At 38.1% G+C, this 25,143-nt stretch overlaps 1 protein-coding gene across 4 annotated transcripts in view; it reads left to right on the top strand.

Moving 5' to 3' along the window:
* Positions 1-25,143, top strand: part of HOOK3 (hook microtubule tethering protein 3) — a 138,157-nt gene that overhangs the window by 48,511 nt on the left and 64,503 nt on the right. For all 4 annotated transcript variants that reach the window (XM_054031785.1, XM_054031784.1, XM_054031787.1 and 1 more), the window contains exons 7-14: positions 3,074-3,136; positions 5,055-5,138; positions 5,982-6,145; positions 12,655-12,795; positions 13,994-14,195; positions 19,249-19,359; positions 22,565-22,652; positions 23,355-23,424. In XM_054031785.1, coding sequence (XP_053887760.1) covers positions 3,074-3,136; positions 5,055-5,138; positions 5,982-6,145; positions 12,655-12,795; positions 13,994-14,195; positions 19,249-19,359; positions 22,565-22,652; positions 23,355-23,424 — 923 coding nt within the window. The remainder of the gene's footprint in view (positions 1-3,073; positions 3,137-5,054; positions 5,139-5,981; positions 6,146-12,654; positions 12,796-13,993; positions 14,196-19,248; positions 19,360-22,564; positions 22,653-23,354; positions 23,425-25,143) is intronic.

Raw genomic sequence — 25,143 nt, 5'->3', positions numbered from 1 at the left:
AATACAGCTTTGCAATTGCTTCATAATGCATCTGGCGAATTATGCTGTTCTTTTCCCAAGTGTCAGATCTAAACAGTCATTTGGAAGGTTGAGAGTTCTTTACCAATAAATAGGAAAACACCTTCATTTCCTAATAACTAAATTTAGAGACTTTATAACAAGTTCCTTTTCCCCTTCAGTAAGCATGTCCACCGGACCATCAAAACAGGGTCATGCCCTTTACTGCAGAGTATTTGAGGCAGTTTCAAACCTGTCTGAGGTTGCATAGCAAGAAGGACTTGCTCCTTAGATGGGTCCCAAAAATGTTGTTTTCACAGAGATAGCAGATATCAATTTTCCTGTGTTTCAGCCTAATTATTTTCAAGGTTCATTTTGTCTTATGTAAAAACTATTCTTTGTGGAGGCTGCTTTATGGAATAATCAGTGAGGTGGAAAAAGTCAAAAGTCATACCATACTAGAAATTGTAGAAGATGTTAGATATACCACTGGGTCTCTTGAAAATAAAAAATCTCCAGAAAACAGAGACCTTAGTCTGACAAAGGGAAATGAAGTTATCATGCACCTTGTATATAATGCAACAGAGTATCAAACATCTTCATGTTATGACAGAAAATAAGCTGCAAACTATGTTTATAGAATAGAGAGAGAGTAAGTCGTGTATGATAAACCAGAAGAATCAAGTGCATGTTTCTAGGGCATTCATGCACACAGATCTCCTGATAATCTTAGTTGCAACCTTGTATCCATGACAACACTAATAACTCAGCCCTCATGAGCAAACCAGTTAAAATTGGATAAAGGTTTTAATAACACCTAGCATGGTTATATATATTTATTTTTATAATGCTGCTTGTCATAGCTGTGGGAATGAAAAAGGTGTAATTACGATAATAAAAGGAATGACAGATATTTTCTATAAAAATATTAAAATATAAACTGATTAAATTAACTTGTAGTCCAGATTGTTTCACCTGTGCTTTTAAGATCCGGGATATGTTACCTCTCATTTACCAAAGAATAGATTAATTGGAGGAAAATATTAGAGATTTTTCTAGGCTGAATCATGAATGGTGGGTTGAAATTAAAGTTCTAATCCTGTAATTCTTAGTAAAGCATTTTATATAGCTTCTTGTGAAGTCTTATAAAAATCAAATTGGCTTGGTTAGAGATGCTAATGGCTGGTCTGTTAAAAGGTTATGCTAGATGGCATCTGGGCAGGGGAGATGGCTTAAGTGGGCACCACAGGGGTCAGTGTTGGGTTCAGTCTTAACATAGTCATTAATTATCTGGAAGAGGGTATAAACAGCCACTAACAAAATCAGGTGATCGGAAGGTGGAGGAGAAAGACACAATACTAAGGGGCCTAGCAAGGTTAGAAATTATTGGCAGGGGACTACAAAATGATATTCATCTTAGAAAACTAAGGCGATAAATTGGATACAAGTTCACAACACTACGGTTTGTGGCAATGAAAAAGGCCATTAACTTGGCTTTTCAGAAACACTAAATCACAGAACAGGGACTTTATAATCCCTCCTTATAAGAATTTGGGCTCTGTAGATGGAATATTTCATTTCTGAGCGGCTTGTCACCAGAATTTGTAGATCAACTGGAAAGAATTTAGTGAAGAGCAACAAAAATGGTCGCGGGCTGGAGGAACTTTGGAGATAAGATTGACTATGTCTAAATATTTATAGGTTGGCTAAATGACAGCTAGAGAGTGGGGTGCAAAAGTGTGCAGATATGTGAGTGGCATGAATGTTGAGGATGGGGAGCAATTTGTTACTGTACATTGTAATGTAACCAGAAGTTATGGGATGGCATTTAAGCAAAAGAAAACAGAGTGCTAAATAGCCGAAGAAATTATGACAATGAGTTGTATGACTACAGAGTGGGCATCCACAGAATGTAGTGGAAGTGGGCTGCAGAGAGATTTTTAACCCCAGGCTGGGTGAAGCATGAGGAATTACACTGAAGGGAGCAGTGTTGCATTGGAATCAGGATTGATTAGATGTATGGTTAGATTGATTAGTCTTTTTCATTTCTAATTTCTATTATTCATGTAATAGAAAAAACAAACCAAAAATGAATATATTCTAATAATCCCCAAAACAAGCAGTACAAACCTGTCGTACTTGATTTTGGGTTAATTACAACATAACTAATTATTTTTACCTTTATGTTACTAGTATGTATCTCAATTTTAACTTCTGTCTTAACATAGTGGTTTTTTTTTTCCTTTTTCTTTTTCCTCAGTCTGGAGTCCTTTTGCATTTTTTTTTTATGTTTGAACACCCCTCTAGCCATTTTGATATTGTAACAGATTGGATGTGTGTCCAGAAAGAGGATTTATTTTCTTATCTGCTAATTTTTTCCTCTGGAGAAGCATGTCAGCCAATCTGGAACCTCCCTAGAAAGCTATAACTAAAAAAGATCTAATTTGCTCTTTCCACCAACCCTAAAAAAATCCACAGGTTATGTTTCTCCAAATAATAAAGTTCAGTTCATATATCATGCAAGTTGCAGTGTTTCAGTTTTGAAAATATTCATTCCGGAGCATGGGTTCTTAACCTTGGAATTGCAAACAAGTCAGGAGGGGGAGTCATAATCAGCCCCTCTTTTTTATATGTAATTAAATGGAAGGAGCAGGAGCCCCAGATTTTTTGTTTTGGTGTTACATGGGGTCAAAGTATGAAAAAGGGTTAGAACCAGTGTTAGAGTGAAAATTCCAGAGTAAATCTTTACTACCATATGGATTGCTGCCAATATTCTGCAAAAAAGCATCCCAAGTTTTTCATGATGGATGATAGGTAGGCATGCTTTTACAGAGGGAAATGTACCAGATAAGAGGGTTTTTTTTTCATATTCCTTTATAGTGTTTGTCCTACAGATTTATAATTCTCTCTGTATATACCATACATAAAAATGGGACTTGAAAACTTAAGGCCTTATCTTCAGAACAAATCTTTCTTAAATTTAAGATTGATCTGGGTTTTTTTATAAATGAAAACTTAGCTTTTAATATACAAATAAATCTTTTGCTTTTTCTAATCCAGTGTAATCTAATTGCAGTTGATGAGTAAAGAATCTCCAGTCTCTGTTGGAAATGATGCTTACGTTGACCTTGATCGTCAGGTACCTAAGACCAGATGTTTCTTTTTCTTTAATCATAGGAAATCAGTGTGTAGTCAGTCTGGTATATGGTATGTTGTAAGCAGGCTGCCTCATCTTCTTCTTCTCTTTTTTTGAAAATCTTTTGGGAAAATTCAAACAAAGGAACACACATTCAAAGTTTTAAATGTAATATTTTTTCTTTGTTAAAGTACAATTTTTTAAAAGAAAGTCAGTTAATCAAAAGTTTCAATTACATATATTTATCTGTGGCTTATGTCCATCAGTAGTACGTGCTACATTTAAACAAATAAGTACATAAAAGAACTTTGGTATATATAATTCTGAATATGATTGTTCACAATGCATGTGCAGAACAAAAATATTTCTTTGGAAAATAAAATTCATTATAAGCATTATGAATAGTTTGTAGTTGTTATGCTCAAAACTGGCATTATTTCTGACATAGCAAAAAGTGAAGACCTTACAAGTCAAAGGATAATCAGGAAGAAACTAAATAGAATTAGTGACATTTATTAGCTGTAGACAAAACTTTTTTGCTCTAGCCAACTCTCTTTTAAGTCAATAGAAAGACATCCCACTTGGCTTTAGTGGGCTAGATCAGGCTCAGATATCCTTGCAATAGTTCTGGGAACTGTTGTGAATTTCCTACTTTGAGAAATTTTGGGAAAATTCCTCAGTGGCTGAAGTATTTGTGAAAAAGGCTGGACCAAATGTACGTCCGCTATTGTGTGCGCATTTTGAGAGCACATAATGTCATTTACGTTGTTTCTACAGCCTCAATCACAGTCCCTAAAATGGTAGATGTATAACCTGGGGAATGGTACTGTTTTTACTGAATCATTATATCATAAATTATCTGTGTGGCTGTACATACTGTCTAAGAGATGGAGTTAATTTTTATGCATCAGCTGTCACATAAAAGGATGCCATTCTCTACAATAGATCAGATCGAGAGAAGTAGGAGGCCCTTGTAAGGCTTCTAAGAATTCTTCACATTTATTCCAAAAATACATAGTGTCTTTGTGTTTGCTTCTCAGACTGATTTTCTTTCCATGTACTTAATTTTACAATCCTAGAGAAACTTGGAAGCCATAAAGCTTCCCATTATTATAAAATCCTTTAGAGACATAACTGAATAAATGCAAACATATATATTAAATGATGTCATTCAGATTTAGACTTTTCCTCTACCACAGCACTTGTTTCCCCTTTGTGAGCAAAGTAGTGTACCCAGTGGCTAGACAGGTTTTACCTTAATTGTCTATTCCTTGTAATCCATCTCCCAGTCCCTTGTGTATTTGCAAACATAGTGAAAACTGAAACTATTCACTCTTGTAAAGAAAAGTGGTGTTGACGATTTTTTAAATGTATAGAAGTGGTATATTTTACAACATTCAGGTTGTGGGGATTCTTGAGCGCAACATGTAGAATGAAAATGCTTGCCTTAATACTTTGTTTTGGAACAAAGAATTGTCTTCAGAACAAAGAATTGGGGGGAGGGATAGCTCAGTGGTTTGAGCGTTGGCCTGCTAAACCCAGGTTTGTGAGTTCGATCCTTGAGGGGGCCATTTAGGGATCTGGGGCAAATATCTGTCTGGGGATTGGTCCTGCTTTAAGCAGGGGGTTGTACTACATGACATCCTGAGGTCCTTTCAAACCCTGATATTCTATGATTTTATTCTATGATTCTATGTTCATCTCTCACATATGAATGATCTGAGCTCTTGAATGATAATAGGTGCCCTTTGTCTTATAAAAGTAGAATAGTCAATAACTTTTTTCAAAATAAATTAATATGATCATAAAAACAGACTTTACAGTGATGATATCATTCAACATCCTTTATGGTTACAGAGAATTACATGTATTATAGTAATGTTATTGTGAAAATAAAAATGTTTATATTAATTTTAAATAGTTGAAGAAAACAACAGAAGAATTAAATGAAGCTTTAGCAACAAAAGAAGAAATTGCCCAGAGGTGCCATGAATTAGATATGCAGGTAGGTAGTTTATTATATGTGCACAATACATTTATGGAAATTGTGGAGTTAGATTGAGAAAGAAGGGGCATGGCGATTCTAAGGCAGCTGAAGAAAGGAAGCAGTTCGGAGACCGGTCTTTTTAAAAGTATACTCCGAAGTTGTACTTCTTTAACTATACCACTTTAATTAAAGAAATACAGTCCTCCTGAGTGTGGTTGTAGTATAAAGGTGCTTTATACTAGTTTAGCTATTCTCATACAGGAAGGGAATATGCTATACTGGTATTCTAGCATTAGGAGTTGTATTAGATATAACTATTTGGGGTGGGGGAAGTTGTGCCCCTTACCAAAATAGTTACACCAATACAAAAATTGTGTGCAAAACACATCTTAGGTCATCTTTTTTGAGTAAATTGAGCAAACTTGATCTGGAAGACATGAAGAGAATAAATCTGGAGCTCAGAAATCCTGTTTTATCAAAATTAGTTTTCAGAGTAAAAGTGCGCTTTACTAAGATTTTATTACAGGATACTAGCATTTTGGTTTTGAAGGTAGACTAAGACTTTAATGTATTAAAGTTTTTTGTTTGGGGGATAACTGGCTAAATTGTGTTTGGTTTTAATGTCTCTAATAAATATAATTTAATCTAAGTTTTAAAAAATTAATGGTGTTATGCCCCCATTGTTATAATATCTTGGGTACATCACAAATATTAAGGCTAGGATGCATTGCTCTCATATAAGTTTATTAGGAGTCCATCTATCGCCAGTTATGGGTCATACTAGCTCCATCACTTGCACACAAGTTTTGCTCTTTAAGCTGACAATTCCATTGTTCCAGTTTTGCACTTTTGTTGTAACAGGTTGCAGCACTTCAAGAGGAGAAAAGTAGTTTACTAGCTGAGAACCAGATCCTGATGGAACGTTTGAACCAATCTGATTCTATAGAAGATCCCAACAGCCCTGCAGGGCGTAGGCACCTGCAACTGCAGACACAGTTAGAACAGCTCCAGGAGGAAACATTTAGGTAAAGAGATCCAGAGTCAGTAAATTTCATTTCGAACTAACAGACACCTTATGAAATATTCCAGAAAGCAGATATTTCGTTTTAACTAGTAAACATTTTGTTCCTATTGACAGTTATGTTGAATTATTATGGTGAGTGCCCATAATGACCACAGTAGTTAAGTTTACAGATAAGTTGCCATTATGACCCATCTTTTTATAAGCTTAGATTATATAAACATTTGCTTTTTAGGCTGAAATTTTCCATGCTTACTCTCTGCCCAGAGTAGTAGTTTACAAAATGTGTACATAATCCCTGCAAACATTTTTTTAGCTCAGTGAGGATAAAATATATATACTTACTTCTAACCATAGTTCTGGGACAAGAAATTCCCAGTTGAAAGGTTGGTATGGATAGTGTCCTTAATAATAATGTTTCCCCTTGAAAAAACAATTTTTTTGTGATTTTCTCAAAGATAAAAACAGTGCTTGAGAGAGCTCCACTCCCATTCGTATTTCCTCCACTACCACTTTGTTCTTTCATAAGAACATAAGAATGGCCATACTGGGTCAGACCAAATGTCCATCCAGCCCAGTATCCTGTCTGCCGACAGTGGCCAATGCCAGGTGCCCCAGAGGGAGTGAACCTAACAGGTAATCCTGCCATCCATCTCCACCCTCTGACAAACAGAGCCTAGGGACACCATTCCTTACCCATCCTGGCTAATAGCCATTAATGGATTTAACCTCCATGAATTTATCTGGTTCTCTTTTAAACCCTGTTACAATCCTAGCCTTCACAACCTTCTCAGGCAAGGAGTTCCACAGGTTGACTGTGCGCTGTGTGAAGAATTTCCTTTTTTTTGTTTTAAACCTGCTGCCCATTAATTTCATTTGGTGGCCCCTAGTTCTTATATTATGGGAACAAGTAAATAACTTTTCCTTATTCACTTTCTCCACACCACTCATGATTTTATATACCTCTATCATATCCCCCCCCTTAGTCTCCTTTTTTCCAAGCTGAAAAGTCCTAGCCTCTTTAATCTCTCCTCATATGGGACCCGTTCCAAACCCCTAATCATTTTAGTTGTCCTTCTCTGAACCTTTTCTAATGCCAGTATATATTTTTTGAGATGAGATCACCACATCTGTATGCAGTATTCAAGATGTGGGCATACCATGGATTTATATAAAGGGAATAAGATAGTCTCCGTCTTATTCTCTGTCCCTTTTTTAATGATTCCTAACATCCTGTTTGCTTTTTTGACTGCCGCTGCACGCTGCGTGGACGTCTTCAGATAACTATCCACGATGACTCCAAGATCTCTTTCCTGATTAGCTGTAGCTAAATTAGCCCCCATCATATTGTATGTATAGTTGGGGTTATTTTTTCCAATGTGCATTACTTTACATTTATCCACATTAAATTTCATTTGCCATTTTGTTGCCCAATCACTTAGTTTTGTGAGATCTTTTTGAAGTTCTTCACAGTCTGCTTTGGTCTTAACTATCTTGAGCAGTTTAGTATCATCTGCAAACTTTGCCACCTCACCGTTTACCCCTTTCTCCAGATCATTTATGAATAAGTTGAATAGGATTGGTCCTAGGACTGACCCTTGGGGAACACCACTAGTTATCCCTCTCCATTCTGAAAATTTACCATTTATTCCTACCCTTTGTTCCCTGTCTTTTAACCAGTTCTCAGTCCATGAAAGGATCTTCCCTCTTATCCCATGACAACTTAATTTACATAAGAGCCTTTGGTGAGGGACCTTGTCAAAGGCTTTCTGGAAATCTAAGTATACTATATCCACTGGATCCCCCTTGTCCACATGTTTGTTGACCCCTTCAAAGAACTCTAATAGATTAGTAAGACATTATTTCCCTTTAGAGAAACCATGTTGACTTTTGCCCAACAATTTATGTTCTTCTAGGTGTCTGAGAATTTTATTCTTTACTATTGTTTCAACTAATTTGCCCGATACTGACGTTAGACTTAATGGTCTGTAATTGCCGGGATCAACTCTAGAGCCCTTTTAAAATATTGGTGTTACATTAGCTATCTTCCAGTCGTTGGGTACAGAAGATAATTTAAAGGTTACAATACCCTAGTTAATAGTTCCACAATTTCACATTTGAGTTCTTTCAGAACTCTTGGATGAATGCCATCTGGTCCCGGTGACTTATTACTGTTAAGTTTATCAATTAATTCCAAAACCTCCTCTAATGACACTTCAATCTGTGACAATTCCTCAGATTTGAAGGACGGCTCAGGTTTGGGAATCTCCCTAACATCCTCAGCCGTGAAGACTGAAGCAAAGAATTCATTTAGTTTCTCCGCAATGATTTTATCGTCTTTAAGTGCTCCTTTTTTATCTCGATCGTCCAGGGGTCCCACTGGTTGTTTAGCAGGCTTCCTGCTTCTGATGTACTTAAAAAATATTTTATTACCTTTTGAGTTTTTGGCTAGCTGTTCTTCAAACTCCTTTTTGTCTTTTATTACATTTTTACACTTAATTTGGCAGTGTTTATGCTCTTTTCTATTTATCTCACTAGGATTTGACTTCCACTTTTTAAAAGATGCCTTTTTATCTCTCACTGCTTCTTTTACATGGTCGTTAAGCCACAGTGGCTCTTTTTTAGTTCTTTTACTGTGTTTTTTAATTTGGGGTATACATTTAAGTTGGGCCTCTATTATGGTGTCTTTGAAAAGTGTCCAGGCAGCTTGCAGGGATTTCACACTAGTCACCCTTTTAATTTTTGTTTAACTAATCTCATTTTTGCATAGTTCCCCTTTCTGAAATTAAATGCCACAGTATTGGGCTGCCTCCCACCACAGGAGTGTTAAATGTTGTTATATTATGGTCACTATTTCCAAGCAGTCCTGTTATAGTTATCTCTTGGACCAGCTCCTGCGCTCCACTCAGAACTAAATCAAGAATTGCCTTTCCCCTTGTGGGTTCCTGTACCAGCTGCTCCAAGAAGCAGTCATTTAAAGTATCGAGAAATTTTGTCTCTGCATTTCATCCTGAGGTGACATGTACCCAGTCAATATCGGGATAATTGAAATCCCCCACTATTATTGAGTTCTTTATTTTGATAGCCTCTCTAATCTCCCTTAGCATTTCATCGTCACTATCACTGTCCTGATCAGGTGGTCAATAATAGATCCCTACTGTTGTATTCTTCTTAGAGCATGGAGTTACTATCCATAGAGATTCTGTGGAACATGTGGATTCATTTAAGATTTTTTTCATTTGATTCTACATTTTCTTTCACATATAGTGCCTCCCGCACGACCTGTTCTGTCCTTCTGATATATTTTGTACCCCGGAATGATTGTGTCCCATTGATTGTCCTCACTCCACCAGGTTTCTGTGAGGCCTATTATATCAATATTCTCCTTTAACACGTGGCACTCTAGTTCTCCCATCTTATTATTTAGACTTCTAGCATTTGTGTACAAGCACTTTAAAAACTTGTCACTGTTTATTTGTCTGCCCTTTTCTGATGTGTCAGATTCTTTTTTTATGTGAATGTTTCTCGTGTGATCTGGCCCATACTTTATCCTCTTCCATCCTCTCCTCCTGACTAAAACCTAGAGAATCCTGCCTCAACTCTGCTTTGTTCTTTCTTTCTCTTCCCTCTTCTAGTTCTGTGCATCTAATACCTGACAACTCTTCACCAAATTTAACTACATAAGCCTCCTACCCTGTCCCCTTCCTCTGTTTCTGCTCAAAATCATGCCACTTTCAATAAGGGTAAAATCCACAACCCCCTCTCTTATTCTCTCGAGCCACTCCCACCCTCTCCTCCTTTGCCCCATCTCTGATTCTGAAGTCTTTTTTCTATCCTTTTCTTACCTCAGCACCAGTGGCTTTGATCCAGTCTTTTCCCACTGCTTCGTCTGTCTTAGCTGTTGTCCCTCTGTCTTGGCTCCTTCCCATCTGTGTTCAAACATGCTCTCATTTTCCACTATCCTAAAAAAATTCACTGTATTGTATCTGTTACTCCAACTAGTGTCCTTTTCCCTCCATACGTCCACACTATGTATGAGTAGTGTACACATATTCCTGCTAATTAATGCTTTGACTCTCTTAAGTCTTGACATCACTGCCTTCATTCTGCTGAAATTGTACGTACCACATTCACTAATGACCACTTCCTAGTTATGTTGATCAGCTTCTTCTTTTCTCTTTCAATTTCTGCACTTTCTTTCACTCTGTTGATCAATTCATTCTCCTCCGCACACTTCTGCTCAGGTCTGCCCCTGCTAATTCTCCTTTCAGCATATTGACCTGTCCTTCAAGAGTTTCCCTGGGGCCTGTTCCTTTGCCACCTCTCCATCTATCCTCCAGGACTATGCCCTCAGTGTCCTCTTTTCTGCATTCTCTATGTTATATCTTCCAAGTTTAATTCTCAAGCCTGTGTGACATATTACTACTGCAAACTCCAGTAGATCAGATTTAAAGTGGGTACCCACTCATTAGTACCCAGTGCTAAAGCCTCATTAGTACCCAGTGCACCTGGGCTGAATTCAGGGCATCATGTCTAAACCTGTTCTCTTCCCACCCAAAACCTCTCCTCTCCTCTCTCCTCTGTCCATGACATCATCAGCCTTCTTGGTCTGTCAGTCCTGGAAACTTTGTGTCATTTTTGATTGTCTTCTTTCTCTTGCCCCTCCCACTGACCATGTCTTGTCTCAGATCTCATAACCCATTTCTCATTGATCTCATTAAATTAACTGCTGCTCTATCTTTCCTGACCCATCCCCTTCTTAGCTCCCTTTGCCGGCTTTCATTCTCTTTTTGTATCAAATTCATGCTCTTGTTTCTCACTTCCAAGGCTCTGCACAGCTTTGCCTTGCCTATGTTGTCTCCTTCTCCCCCCAAACAGGATGCTTCACCAAAATTACTCTTGATTATTCCCGGCATCCCTTTGCAGTTTCATCCCTTCTTTCACATCGCCCTCTTGGCTTTGTACCACTCCCGTTACTATTGGCCATGTGTTGGAATTATTAATAATATTTGAATTAATATTAATACAGTAAACCACCAAATACTAATTTATTCATAAATTCCTTTATTAAAGCCAAAGTCCAAATGGTATTTATACAATTGCTCTAAACATGCCTAAAAAGCCTAAATAATAAACAATTTATTACATCCAAACAGTAACAAAACATTTATAAGCATTTGATCAAGATACTTACAAACAGGCTAAAGCCAGGGGTGCTTAGGCCACATTGGTCAGCTCCAACGTGTTCAGGCAGGTATAAGCAATGAATCCTGTAAGAGTTTACTTTTTATACCCTTTAACAATCGAGTGATATCATTGCCAATTACTGACTTCAGGTAACAACCAATTTGAGACAGTTCACTCTTACTTCCAGTCTTAATCCAGATAAGATTTACAACCTCCTTTCTTCCCAAGCCCTTTCCTCCCCTAACTGCTGTCCAACAGTTTGCCCATTGCACTTGGGTTCACACGGGCTTTACCACTGGTGTGTGGGTTGGGAAAGGGTCTTGTTGTCTCATTTTAAGACAGACTCTCTTTGTTTTATTTAAAACCATATGTTTTTATTTAAAACCCCTATTGGCCAGAGGTCTTCTTTTTAGAAACTTCCTTTTATCTCATTAATTATTCTTTGAACCAGACATCCTCTCTGCTTTATTCCTTCTGACCTTATAATTTATTTTCAAGACCTTCCTTCTACTTCCTAGTCTGGGCCTTTCTTTACAGCACATTTTTCTTAACCAAACTTAAGCTAACTTTAATTCTTTAATTTCATATTTATCCTACACCATGCAACCTCTCTCCTTCAAAAACCTGATCTACCATATTTTACATTGTGTTCCATCTATTAAAGAGCACACCCCACTTCTGTTGTATCCTATTATATTCTCTTACGCATTTATGGTATAATTTCTTAGGGCAGAAGCTCTGTTGTTTGTTCAGCACGTTTTTTATGTTGGCCAAAATGGGATCTCTCAGAGGTGCTGAACATCCACAGCTTCCATTAAAAAATGGCTAGTTATCTAGCTGCCCAAATATGGATAGAGTATGTTGTTTAAGGTACCTGCATTTGGAAAATGTTGACCATTGTACAGAATCCTGCTTACGCTGGGGTTAAAAAAAAGAGTAAAGGTAATCCTTTTTGTGCACCAGAAAAGATTATATTTTTGTGCCCCAGGCATTCTGAGAGGAGTGTTTTAGCAAAGATTTTCAGTAGCACAGTGAAAGCCTTAGGATTTCTCTTTCTTTCAAATAAAACGATGATAGGAAGTATACATCTCCTTGTTGCACTGCAAGCAGAGTTGTTGATGACATTGACTTGGAAGCATGTATACCCATAAAGCTGGAGCTCCCTCCACCTCCTTGAAAATGTAAGAGAAACTGGCAACATGATGATGTTCATTGGCTTTTTTTTTTTTCTAGTGTCCCAAAAAGTTGCTATGAAGGAAGAAGGTAACACTGGCCTGTGGTTAGAACATACCCTTTCTTTCCTACTGTTTTATTTCAATTCTGTAGGCTAGAGGCTGCCAAAGATGATTATCGAATACGTTGTGAAGAGCTGGAAAAAGAAATTGCAGAATTGCGACAGCAGAATGAAGAGCTAACCACTTTAGCAGAAGAGGCTCAGTCTTTGAAGGATGAGATGGATGTACTTAGGTAAACTATATTACTCTAACCACTAGGGTGTATGTTTCTTTTTATTCCTAAAACAAAGTTTGTTCTATCAATTCATCTCCATTAGCATTCATATAGTTTCAGAATTTTGCATACATTAAAGTAGTTTATCAACAAGCACCAAAGTGCATCCAGTTACCATCAAAATTATGAGGTTGCGAATTTTCTGCCAGTCAAGCAACCTGATCTCACATCATTAAGCACTGTATGCGTGGTATTGCAACACTATCCGTGTTATGGTTGCAGTGGCCCTTCTTCATTATAAGCCCCTGTTTTAAGGCATTTACAACTTTTTGTAAAAAATTATCCTTTGGTCTGAAATGTCTTTTGCTTGTTCTTAACCAAATGGTAAATTTCTTTGAAAATTTTGGTAAAAATCTCTTTGGTCGTGTTTCTAAATTGTGGTATTCAGCAGTGAGAGCTGTTTATTCAAATGTGAGCATTATAAACTGAGCCCCCTCCTGTATCCATGTTCCTAAAATTCTTCATCTAATCTACTGAACTGCTATTGTGCGGAGAGGGCACAAGCTGCCCTGTAAATGGGTATAACAGCTCTCTATGTGTTCCACTCTGTTTTCCTTCACTGACAGTAAAGATGCTCAAGTAGTTCAAATTTATTTGTTTGTTTTAAAAACAAATCAATCTGTTGGTAGGCATGAAAACAAGAGCAGATGTAGGGATAGTATTGAAAAGCTGCCTGAAAGAAGTGAGATTTGAGGATGGATTAGGAGTCTGAGATGGAGATTGCTTGAGAGAGAGGATGGCATGAAAATAGAACTTGATATGGAAACAGACAAGGATACAATAAATGAATTCAAGCAGGAAAAGTGATATCGTTGGAAACTACAGCATTTTGGATAGGTTAGTGAGGGGAGAAGCAGCGAGGCTGGCAAAGAGAAAGCCAAGAAACACAGCAGTGAGGATAAGTTGTTTGCTTTCTTATGCTCCTCCTGGTTTTTGGGAACCACTTCTGTATTGAGTTTAATACTGAGGAGACTTCAGAGCACTTATGATGTTAGCATGCTGACTATTAGTCTCTATTATTGTATTACTGTAGTGCCTAGGAATCCTAGCGATGGGCCAGGCACTGTACAAACAAAGATCAAAAAGATGGTCCATGCCCCAAAGTTTACAATCTGAACAGATTTGATGCAGCTTCTCCTTCTCGGTTCTCATCCAGGCATTCCTCTGATAAAGTGGCTAAGTTAGAAAGCCAGGTAGAGTCATACAAAAAGAAGCTGGAAGATCTTGGTGATCTGCGGCGGCAAGTGAAACTCTTAGAGGAGAAGAACACTATGTATATGCAAAACACTGTAAGCTTGGAGGAAGAACTCAGGAAAGCCAATGCAGCGCGTAGCCAGCTGGAAACTTACAAGAGACAGGTGAGAACAGAAATAGTGATTGCAATTGATTTGTTGATTTCTTAGTCTTTTCTGTTGTTAATAATAATAATAATAATAATTGTTATTAATTTGGGTAATACCTCCAGAACTCATTCATGAGTTCATTAAAGAGCTAATTTATGTTCTATGTAAAGGATCTACTTTATTGTAAATATCCCTCCCCCCCCCCCAGCTCGTATAGCTCATATAGAGCTGGTGTAACTCCACCTACCAAGTAGGAAAAAAGTCAACAAGATCTGTCTCTCGTGGATAGACAAAATATATAAAATTACAGATTTTTAAGGTCAGAAGGGACCACTGTGATCTTCTAGTCTGACTGCCTGCGTAATGCAAAGCATAGAACTTACTTGAATTAATTCCTGCTTCAAGTCCAATAGCTGAGGTTAAACTAGAGTAATTTTTTTAGAATAAATATCTAGTCTTGGTTAAAAAATTTCCAGTGTTGGAGAATCCATCATAACCCTTGGTAAGTTGGTCCAATGGTTAATTACTCTCACTTTAAAATGTGCACGTTATTGCTAGTCTGAATTTGTCTTTCAGCTTCCAGCTATTAAATCTTGTTATACTTTTGTCCACTAGATTGAATAGCCCATATTACATTTCTATCCCCCATGTAGGTATTTATAGACTGTGGTCAAGTCACCCTTTAACCTTATCTTTGATAAGGTAAATAGATTAAAGGAGCTCAATCTCTCACTATAAGGCACATTTCCCAATCCTTTAATCCTTCTCATGGCTTTCTGAAACCTCCAATTGTTCAACAACACCAGAGCTGGACACAGTATTCCAGTAGCAGTTGCACCAGTTCATGCTCTGCACAGGCTCCACCTCTTTTCCCCTCAGTCTTCAGTGTCCTGTTGCTCCATGGAGCAAGCAGGTCAGCTCTCTGCACTGTCTGCATTTTCCGTCTTTCTTCTTCCTTGCAGGAGAAGGAACAGAGAAGGTAAGAGGAGATTTGTTGAGATTCTTCCCCTGCCTGGTGACCCTTTTCCAGCTATTAGTCTCTGATCATCCCATGGAGCTGGTTTACACGTTGGCAAACTCAGTTTGTGATAGGTAGTCTCCCATTAGCTTGTGAGAGGTTGTTCTCAGCCCCAGTGCAGTGTTTGCTCTGCGTCTGGACTCTTGGGGATGTTTTTCAGTTCCCCTAAGGGCCAGCCCTGGCAGGTTTACCTCGAGTTGAGAGGATATGTATTTCTCATCCTATGTGCCATGGAAGGGGTAAGTAACCCCTCTTGTTACCAGCACCCTCTGAAATGAAGAGCATGTACATTCTCCAGTTTACCAGAGGTGAAGTGAAGTACTTTATTTCAAGATGGATGGAAGGAAGGTGCATAACTCCCCGAGGCAGCTTGTGCTTCTACTCTATATTGATTTGCCAGGACCTCATGCACATTAGCACTGGTGTCTGCACCTGATCATACCTGTTCCCCCATTAACCTGGGATGAGCCTTGGGCAACGGAAAGGGGTGTAGTAGCGAGAGAGAGAGAGAGAGCCTGGAGCTCTGGGTCTGGGCTGAGGCCTGAACCAGAGGCTGTGAACCAGTCAGGCCATATATTAAAGCAGATGCTTATGAGTTCACTGTCCAGTAGATGAACTTGGCAAAGTTGCTGCTAGTGTACTGGGCACTAGATATTTACGTAAATATATTCTAGCTTGTACAGATACATCCCAATCTAGTACAAGACAAGATGGTTTGACAAAATAATGAATAGGGATGTTTCATCCAAGATATTAGGAACAAGGAGAGGTAACAAACATAGGTCAGGAAATAAGCCTGGTGGTACTTAGGTCCTTATAGACTGTTGTCTGTCTCATCTATAAATGTTAGGATACTTCGCCTTAACTTTTTTTCCAGCCTCGGGGGCAGCGGCAAGTCCGACCACTGACTGAACTGAGTCCATTGTAATGAGCAAACATGTTTTAATGTAACTAGATATTGATCCAGGGAGCCAGTACCGTGCTTCATTGACAATAAACCTGGCCAAAGACCTTTGTCACCGAAACGTGCCTGTGATTTTTCTTTGAGTAACATCAGTGTCTGTTGAATGAGCAGGTTGCCTTATCTGCTGCTAGTAGTGATAACATTTGGAGCTCCAAGGACAGAAGCACTGAGCAGCCTCGACAGCATTATTGAGGCAACAACGTTCCAGCCTTCAACACTTAACCACACTGGGTAGTACTGTTGAGATTGGCTGAACCAGCCGTCTGTGCCAAGCACACGGAAAGAACACACACAAACAAGCCAACTGACCACAGGGGTACTTCATTCTTTATGCCAAAGATACAAACAATTGGAAACAAAAGATTACATAGGAAGCGTTAGGCAACCTTAACTTTAGGCATTGCTACTGTTCACACTAGAATTTTAAAACTAGGGCTGTCAAGTGATTAAAAAAATTAATCGCCATTAATTGTGCTGTTAATAATAGAATACCATTTATTTAAATATTTTTGGATGTTTTCTACATTTTCAAATATATTGATTTCAGTTACAACAGAGTATACAAAGTGTACATTGCTCACTTTATATTTATTTTTGATTACAAATATTTGCACTGTAAAAAACAAAAATAGTATTTCAATTCACCGAATACAAGTACTGTAGTACAATCACTTTATCATGAAAGTTGAACTTACAAATGTAAAGTAAGTACAAGCTTATGTACAAAATAAAACTGCATTAAAAAAATGTAAAACTTCAGCGCCTACAAGTCCACTCAGTCCTACTTCTTGTTCAGCCAATTGCTCGGACAGACAAGTTTGTTTACATTTATTTGTAGGAGATAATGCTGCCCGCTTCTTGTTTACAATGTCACCTGACAAATGTCAGTTTGCATGGCACAAGATATTTACATGCCAGATGCGCTAAAGATTCATATGTCCCTTTATGCTTCGATCACCATTCCAAAGGACAAATGTCCGTGCTGATGATGGGTTCTGCTCGATAACGATCCAAAGCAGTGCGGATCGACACATGTTCATTTTCATCATCTGAGTCAGATGCCACCGGCAGGAGGTTGATTTTTCTTTTTTGGTAGTTTGGGTTCTGTAGTTTCCACATCAGAGTGTTGCTCTTTTAAGACTTCTGAAAGCCTGCTCCACACCTCGTTCCTCTCAGATTTTGGAAGGCACTTCAGATTCTTAAACCTTGGATCAAGTGCTATAGCTATCTTTAGAAATCTTTCATTGGTACCTTCTTTGTGTTTTGTCAGATCTGCAATGAAAGTGTTCTTAAAACGAACATGTGCTGGGTCATCATCCGAGACTCCTGTAACATGAAATATATGGCAGAATGCATGTAAAACAGAGCAGGAGACATACAATTCTCCTCCCTCACAAATTTAAATGACGCATTATTTTTTTAACAAGCATGATCAGTATGGAAGCATGTCTTCTGGAACGGTGGCCAAAGCATGAAGGGGCATATGAATGGTTAGCATACCTGACACGTAAATACTTTGTGATGCTGGCTACAACAGTGCCATGCAAATGCCTGTTCTCACTTTCAGGTGACATTGTAAATAAAAAGTGGGCAGCATTATCTCCCACAAATGTAAACAAACTTGCTTGTCTTAGTAAGAAGTAGGATTGGGTGGACATGTAGGCTCTAAAATTTTGCATTGTTTTGTTTTTGAGTGCAGTTATGTAACACACACACATCTACATTTTTAAGTTGCACTTTCACGATAAAGAGATTACACTACAGTACTTGTATGAGGTGAATTGAAAAACACAATTTTATTATTTTTACAGTGCAAATATTTATAATCAAAATAATAATATAAAGTGAGCACTGTACACTTCGTATTCTGTGTTGTAATTGAAATCAATAAATTTGAAAATGTAGAAAAACATTCAAAATATTTAATAAATTTCACTTGGTATTCTATTGTTCAACAATACGATTAAAACTGCGAATAATCGCAATTACTTTATTTGAGGTAATCGCGTGAGCTAACTGCGATTAATCAACAAACCTATTTAAAACATATTTTTATTTACACACGTCTTTCTCTAACTCTAAAACAAAGCAGACATTGATTGGTTCCTTATAAATTGCTTCACAAGAAGCTTCAAGTGGGTGTATCTTCATCAGAGTTTCCATTCAGCTATAGAGTTTGCATGCTGATCTTTCTTCAGTGCAGTTCTATCCAAGCTCTTTCTGTTACATGCTACTAATTCCATTCCTAGAACTGAACCTTTGTTAATAGAGGTATAAAGCTTTGAATGGTCAACTTTTTGCTGATTTGTTTTTCATGACTTGCGTGCCCACTCTGAAAGCTTTATTCCGTTTTCTCCTCTTCTAGTTGTAAATAGCTGTTCATTGATCTTCTACATGGTAGTATCCATGGGAACTTTGACTGGACCTTGATAGCTCATTACTTCCTCTTGTTAAATAATTAAAAGTGCCTCTGTTCCTTTGGATTTTGGGATTTGGCCATCATTCCTTGGAGGTGAAGCTCCAGATTAGTGGATTCAAAAACCATGAGAAAACAAATTTACAAATGAGCAAAAAGTTCCCTGTTCACATAAGATTGGGCTTGACTTCTCAAAGTGAGGCTTGGAAAACAGAGAGAGGAAAAATAGGAGAATGCATCTGATTTTTTTTTTTTCTCACTGATTTATTTCCCCACACTTTTGAGGAAGGAGAAGGGCGATTATCAATTTCCTCATCTCTCTGATCCATTCAATTGTATAGTTATGGTGATTCGTTGGTTACCTAGACATTTTATTCAAATTTAAATTTCAAGTATAATTAGCTGGATAGTTCGGCAATCTGAGAACAGTTTGTATCTTCTTCACAGCTTTGTCGTCTCAGATTTTACTTGCATTGAAGTGGTACTATTCTGATCCCTTCAATGATGTTGATGATTGAAACAATAGATAGGTGAACAAACCATTTTGCCTGTGCTAGAGATGAATATTCCATTTGTTATAACACTGATCTCACATTGCATTGTAATTAATAACTTTATTTCATGCGTATTATGTTTAACACTGACAAACAATTCCTTCTTTGTCTCACAGGTAGTTGAACTACAAAACAGATTATCTGAAGAATCAAAGAAAGCTGATAAATTAGAATTTGAATACAAACTGCTGAAAGAAAAAGTAGACAGCCTCCAAAAAGAAAAAGATGTAAGTGTTTAGATGTTGCTTTTTTTTTTTTTGTGGTGGTGGAAACAAATTTGTATCCTTATTACTCTGGACCTGCCAGTCAAAATTACCTGTTATATTTCTTAGTTCACTTCCAATTGTCTGTTGTCTGGATAAAATATTATATACATGTAATAACTATGGAGTTTGATAAACCAATCATCTGGTTTCAAGGTAACTACGAAAATGTGTGCAATAGATTTTAAAAATGAAGAGCCAAGAAGACACATTTTTGTCTTTTCTTCTCAATATCCTTTTCTCCTGTCCCTCCCCATGCTGTGTTTATCTAACCTCCTACATAGATTCCTCATGTGAACAGTGTAACAAGTTTTTGCTTTGAGCATTCAGCAGGGGAAGACTCAGAAATCTCAAATGTAATTGTAAAGTGTATTTAATTTTAAACTGGGTTTGAAACATTCAGAATATTCCTCTGGAGTTAACTCAGAAGTTTTCTTTTAAAGTAAAAAATCTTCAATGTAGCCTCTACATAGTCCCATTTGTGGGATCAAAGTGCATGTGCTGCTAACTTTTGGAATCTTCTGGAGGGCAGTCTCAATTGGGTCCACTCACCCCTCCTGCCATCCAGGGCTCAGAGGGCAGAAAAAGAGAAGAAGCCTTAACTGCCCTTCCATAGCTTCTGACCACCAAAGGTGCAGCAGAGAACTGCTTGCCAAAGTGCCCGAGACCCCCAGATGCACCTGGGTCGATAAGGCATGGTGGAGAGCATTCATGAAGATCAGCTGCGAAGAGTTGCTCACCAATGTTAGCTTTGTACCTGGATGGAGGTTGAAGACTGTACTGGAGTTCTTGGTCACTTAACTCACATCCTAGTTCTTCTGAGGCAGACTGCACTTGGATTTTTACCCTAGACCATCCTCTACTCCACCTGCAGATCTAGTTGTCATGTAACTCTGGTATGGAGTGGGCAGCTATCCAGGGCTGTCAGTGTCAAAGAGTCCACAGTTCCCATGGTCCTGGAGTCTGGGATAGCCATTTCTGGTTGTAGTGAGACCTGTTGATGCCAGAGACACCGAATAGCTCCCATCCTTTTGTCAAGGCTGGATCCCCACTTTGAACTTTAAGGTACAAATGTAGGGGCCTGCATGAAAACTTCTAAGCTTAACTACCAGCTTAGCTCTGGTTCTGCTGCCACCATTTCAATGGATTCCCTTCCTGGGAAGCCTTGAAAAACCTTCACCAAATCCCTGGTGAAAACAGATCCAAACCCCTTGGATCTTAAAACAAGGGGAAATTAACCATTCCCCTCCTTCCTCCCACCAACTCCTGGTGAATCAGTTCCAACCCCCCTGGGATCTACAACAGGGAGAAATTAACCATCCCCCCTCCTTCCTCCCACCAACTCCTGGTGAATCAAGATCCAAACCCCTTGGATCTTAAAACAAGGAAAAATCAATCAGGTTCTTAAAAAGAAGGCTTTTAATTAAAGAAAAAGGTAAAAATCATCTCTGTAAAATTAGTATGGAAATTAACCTTACAGGGTAATCAAACTTAAAGAGCTCAGAGGACTCCCCTCTAGTCTCAGGTTCAAAGTACAGCAAACAAAGATAAACACTCTAGTAAAAGGTACATTTACAAGTTGAGAAAAACAAAGGAAAACTAACACGCCTTGCCTGGCTATTTACTTACAAGTTTGAAATAGGAGAGACTTGTTTAGAAAGATGTGGAGAACCTGGATTGATGTCTGGTCCCTCTCAGTCCCGAGAACGAACACACACTCAAACAAAGAACACAAACAACAGCCTTCCCCCCACAAGATTTGAAAGTATCTTGTCCCCTTATTGGTCCTTTAGGTCAGGTGTCAGCCAGGTTACCTGAGCTTCTTAACCCTTTACAGGGAAAAGGATTTTGGAGTCTCTGGCCAGGAGGGGTTTTATAGTACTGTACACAGGACAGCTGTTACCCTTCCCTTTATAGCTATGACACCTTTGTACTGAACCTTCCTGTGATCTAATTGACCATTTGGGCCTGGCATTTGAGAGGGCCTCAATAACCCCAACTTTAATTTCTTCCCCCATGGAGGTGCAGACCATCTATATCAGGTTCCTGAGAAGGACATGAGTATTTTTAAACTCCTACAAACCTGAGCTGTTAGGTAATTACACTGGCCAATGAGAAAAAGCATTAGGCTGGAGAATCTTGTGCAGTGTCTTGACAAAAAAATGATTAGTGTTTTTGAAATATGTTCGCTGACACAATTAAGTCTAATGTTTTTAAATACCACCGATCTCCTGGAAGAGACAGGGCTTAATAATTTTTAAAAACCTGTTTGGTGACTGATCAGTTCTAAGCCACTGTTAAATAAAATGTCATCCTGGGAGTTGCTGCTCCCTGATCAAGAAGCTGGGAATCTAAATGTTAATATTTGCAACGTTCAGGAGACTAACAGATGAGAAACACTCAGAGGGACAGATATTATCCTTGCCATGTTTTATGATTTTATTTTCCAACCAACATTACTTCAATCTTGCCTGGATTGAGCCGCAAGCAGCTAGTTTTCATCCATGTCCCAGTCTCAACCGAATGCTCAACTAAAGGTCAAGGCCATTGATTTTCTTAGGGGTTATGCTGCTCACTAATCTACCACCACTGGACGTATGCAGAGGCCCTTGAAGAAGAAAGAGAAGTTACTTACCAGTAACCATAGTTCACCACCAGTAACCATAGTTCCTCAGGTGTTTTGCTTCTGCATATCCCATTCCACGCCTGCCTTCCTGACTATTTCTGAGCAGCGTTAAGAATTCCCATATTAGGGGAAGGAACTGAAAGTCTGTTGGCCCACTTCTATTGGCTAGCTAGGAACCCTGCACAAGAGGAGAGGAAGGACAGTGTGAGTGGCCCTGATGGGGATACTGCTCTCCTTAAATTTCTGGAAGTTCATGGTGCAGGTGTCTTGACCCCACAAGTGTAGATATTCAGACACAGGACTCTCAAAGAACCACTGTTATTGGTGAGTAGTGGCTCCTTTTAAAAAAAAAAAAAAAAAAAAATTCTGCCCAAGGAATGAATTGGGATTCCTTGCTATGAAAGGTATTTCTAGCAGTGCACGTTAAGATGAGAAACTCTTTGATAAAGTGCTGACAACGATGTGCATAGTGGCAACTTGCCTAGAGTTAAAGATGGATTTGTAGAGCTGAGATTAATATTTATTGTCCTTCCAATCACTCAGAGGTTAAGAACGGAAAGAGATTCCCTAAAAGAAACCATCGAAGAGCTTCGATGTGTACAAGCACAAGAAGGGCAGCTCACCACTTCAGGTAATGGAGAAGGAGAAACCGAAGTTACCTTTTTCTAAAGAACATGCACAGAGGCTTCATAGGTGCAGGGTAGACAGGTTTACCCTTGTTTTATAGTTGACCAATGTAACATCCACTAACTTGAGATTGCAAAACAACTTCTGCTATAATCACATTTTTAGACGTTCAGAACTTCGAACCTTTGGCTGAAATTTTCCATGCTTGGTCTCTCCTGAAATGTAATATTTTAAAAAAGTTTTAGGAGTTTGATTTCTAAGTAATGGCAGTAAGAAACCAACTCACTTATCTCCAAAAAATTAGCATTAATGTCGTAACATAGTTTTCCTAAAATTATGTTGTGCATATGGTACATATGGAATATAAATCATTGCATATATCACATCATGCAAATATTTATATTGTTACATAAGCCAAGGAATAAACCATAATTTATTTAAAAAAATAACAAAACAAACAAAAAACCCTTTGTCTAAAATGGAGGAAAATGGGAACAGAAAACCTGTTCAAAAATGGAGTTATGTTCATCTTTCCTTCCTATTATAGCATGACTCTGTATTATTTCTCACATATTCACAAGGAGCATACTGTTTTTAATGTTCTCTTAAAATTTAATCCTGTTGAACAATATTTATCCATAGCCTTCTGAAATAAAAAATTATTGTACTTTCTGTTCATCCTTTTCTTTGTTTATGTCTGAAACAGGATTGATGCCACTGGGAAGCCAGGAGTCTTCAGACAGTCTAGCAGCAGAAATTGTTACTCCTGAAATCAAGTAAGTGAAATCATGCTTATTGTCTCCATAGAGCTTAGGATGTCTATACACACAATTAGTTCTTTTTCAGAGTTTTTAAGTTGATCACTAAGATTCACAGTAGTTCTTTTCTCCTCCTTTGGATTTCTACAAAGCCGTTCCTCTTACACTTGCAATTAAGTTTATTTGACCTGCCCTCAGCCTATATCATACTGTTTTGTTTTGTTTTTAAAAAGAGTTCATGATATTACTATTTTTAGGCATGTTAAAAAAGAAAAAGATTTGTAGCAATGGGACTTCATGTTGTTGAAGAGAAAACAATTAAAATATCAAATTAGAAACTGGATTTAAAAATCATTTGTATTATCAAGTGGGAAAGACATGCAATTATCAGAAAACAGGGAGAATCAGGAGAATAAAGTCAGAATTGAAAATCATTATGGTTTAAGACCATCTAGGGTGTATTTAATATTGTCCAGATAGTCTAGTATCACTACAGCTTGAAACTGGAGTAATTAGGGGACCCACATCTCTAAGAAATACAATGCAACTCCCTTGGAATTACTCTTTGCTCTTGAGATGACAGTACATCTGTTTTCAGTGATTGGGCAGATGCATATGAGCTTGAGAACTCTTCTCTGGAGTGGTGAAGGTGGTACTAATGGTGGTACTGGATGGCAACTAACAAAAAAGGATTCCTTCTGTCTATTTTACTGTACATTGCTGTGACATGAGTTGGTTCCGGGTTAGTTAAAATGCAGTGAAGAGGGGATTAATGCTTTCTGAAGCAGTGTTTTCAAAGAGGCATTTATCACAAGAGCCTTAAAGGTGACCTACAAAGGAGAGAAAACAAACCTCAGCATTCTCAATGGAGCTCTGGGCCTTGTCATACCTAGGCAAAGGGTGGGAGGGGAAACATGCACAGAGTGGTGAAATGCCTTGCCCAAGGATACCCAGCAGCTCAGTGACAGCTGAGAATAGAACCTAGGTCTCCTGACTCCTGTTCCAATGCCCTATCCACCGGGCCACACAGCCTTCAACATTTATAACTAATCTGGACACCACAGGGAACATTCCTTCATTGTGACCTGTGCGAGGTTGATTCTTTATTATTAATAGAGAAGGTCTGAAAGTAGTTTTTTCCTGGAGGAAACAGGTTTTTATTTAATGTTAAACTTGAAAATCAGATACCTTCTAGCTTGAAAGACACTAGTCTTGTCTAGACTAGAAAAAAATAACATTTTTTTAAGCATGTTAATTAAAATGACTTTAAACATCACCAACCACCTCATGTAGACTATGGCGTAGTGATGCATAAAATCATATTAGCCAATATTTAAAAAACAAGTTTCCTAGTCTAGATGAGGCTTTTGGTGCCAGGAAAGCTAGTGTAATAGTACATCACAAGAGACAAGAAGGGTGAAAGTTGAGCCATTGAGTGAGGAAGGAATTTTCAGTCATACGGTTCAGCGTTTTTTTAAAACGCCATCTTTAAGATTTTAGAGAAGAATATCTTAAAGATTCAGCACCTTCACCCCTTCAGTTAAGATGTCAGAACAATATACTCCCTGTGAGATCCTCCTGCAAATCCTCCAGGAAAATGCAGGAAGAGCGGAGTTGACATTCCTGTCACTTTCTAAGGTATACAGACAAGCGGAGGGCAGCAGGAGAACCTCTTTTTAAAATAAAAAACAAAAAAACATTTCAGGCCTTCTTTATATGTCATGATGAGGCAAACGG

This window comes from Malaclemys terrapin, chromosome 6 (assembly GCF_027887155.1).
Source record: "Malaclemys terrapin pileata isolate rMalTer1 chromosome 6, rMalTer1.hap1, whole genome shotgun sequence".
Taxonomy (NCBI): domain Eukaryota; kingdom Metazoa; phylum Chordata; order Testudines; family Emydidae; genus Malaclemys; species Malaclemys terrapin.
Note: the sequence above shows the minus strand (reverse complement) of the source record. Positions and strands in the feature narration are given on the sequence as shown.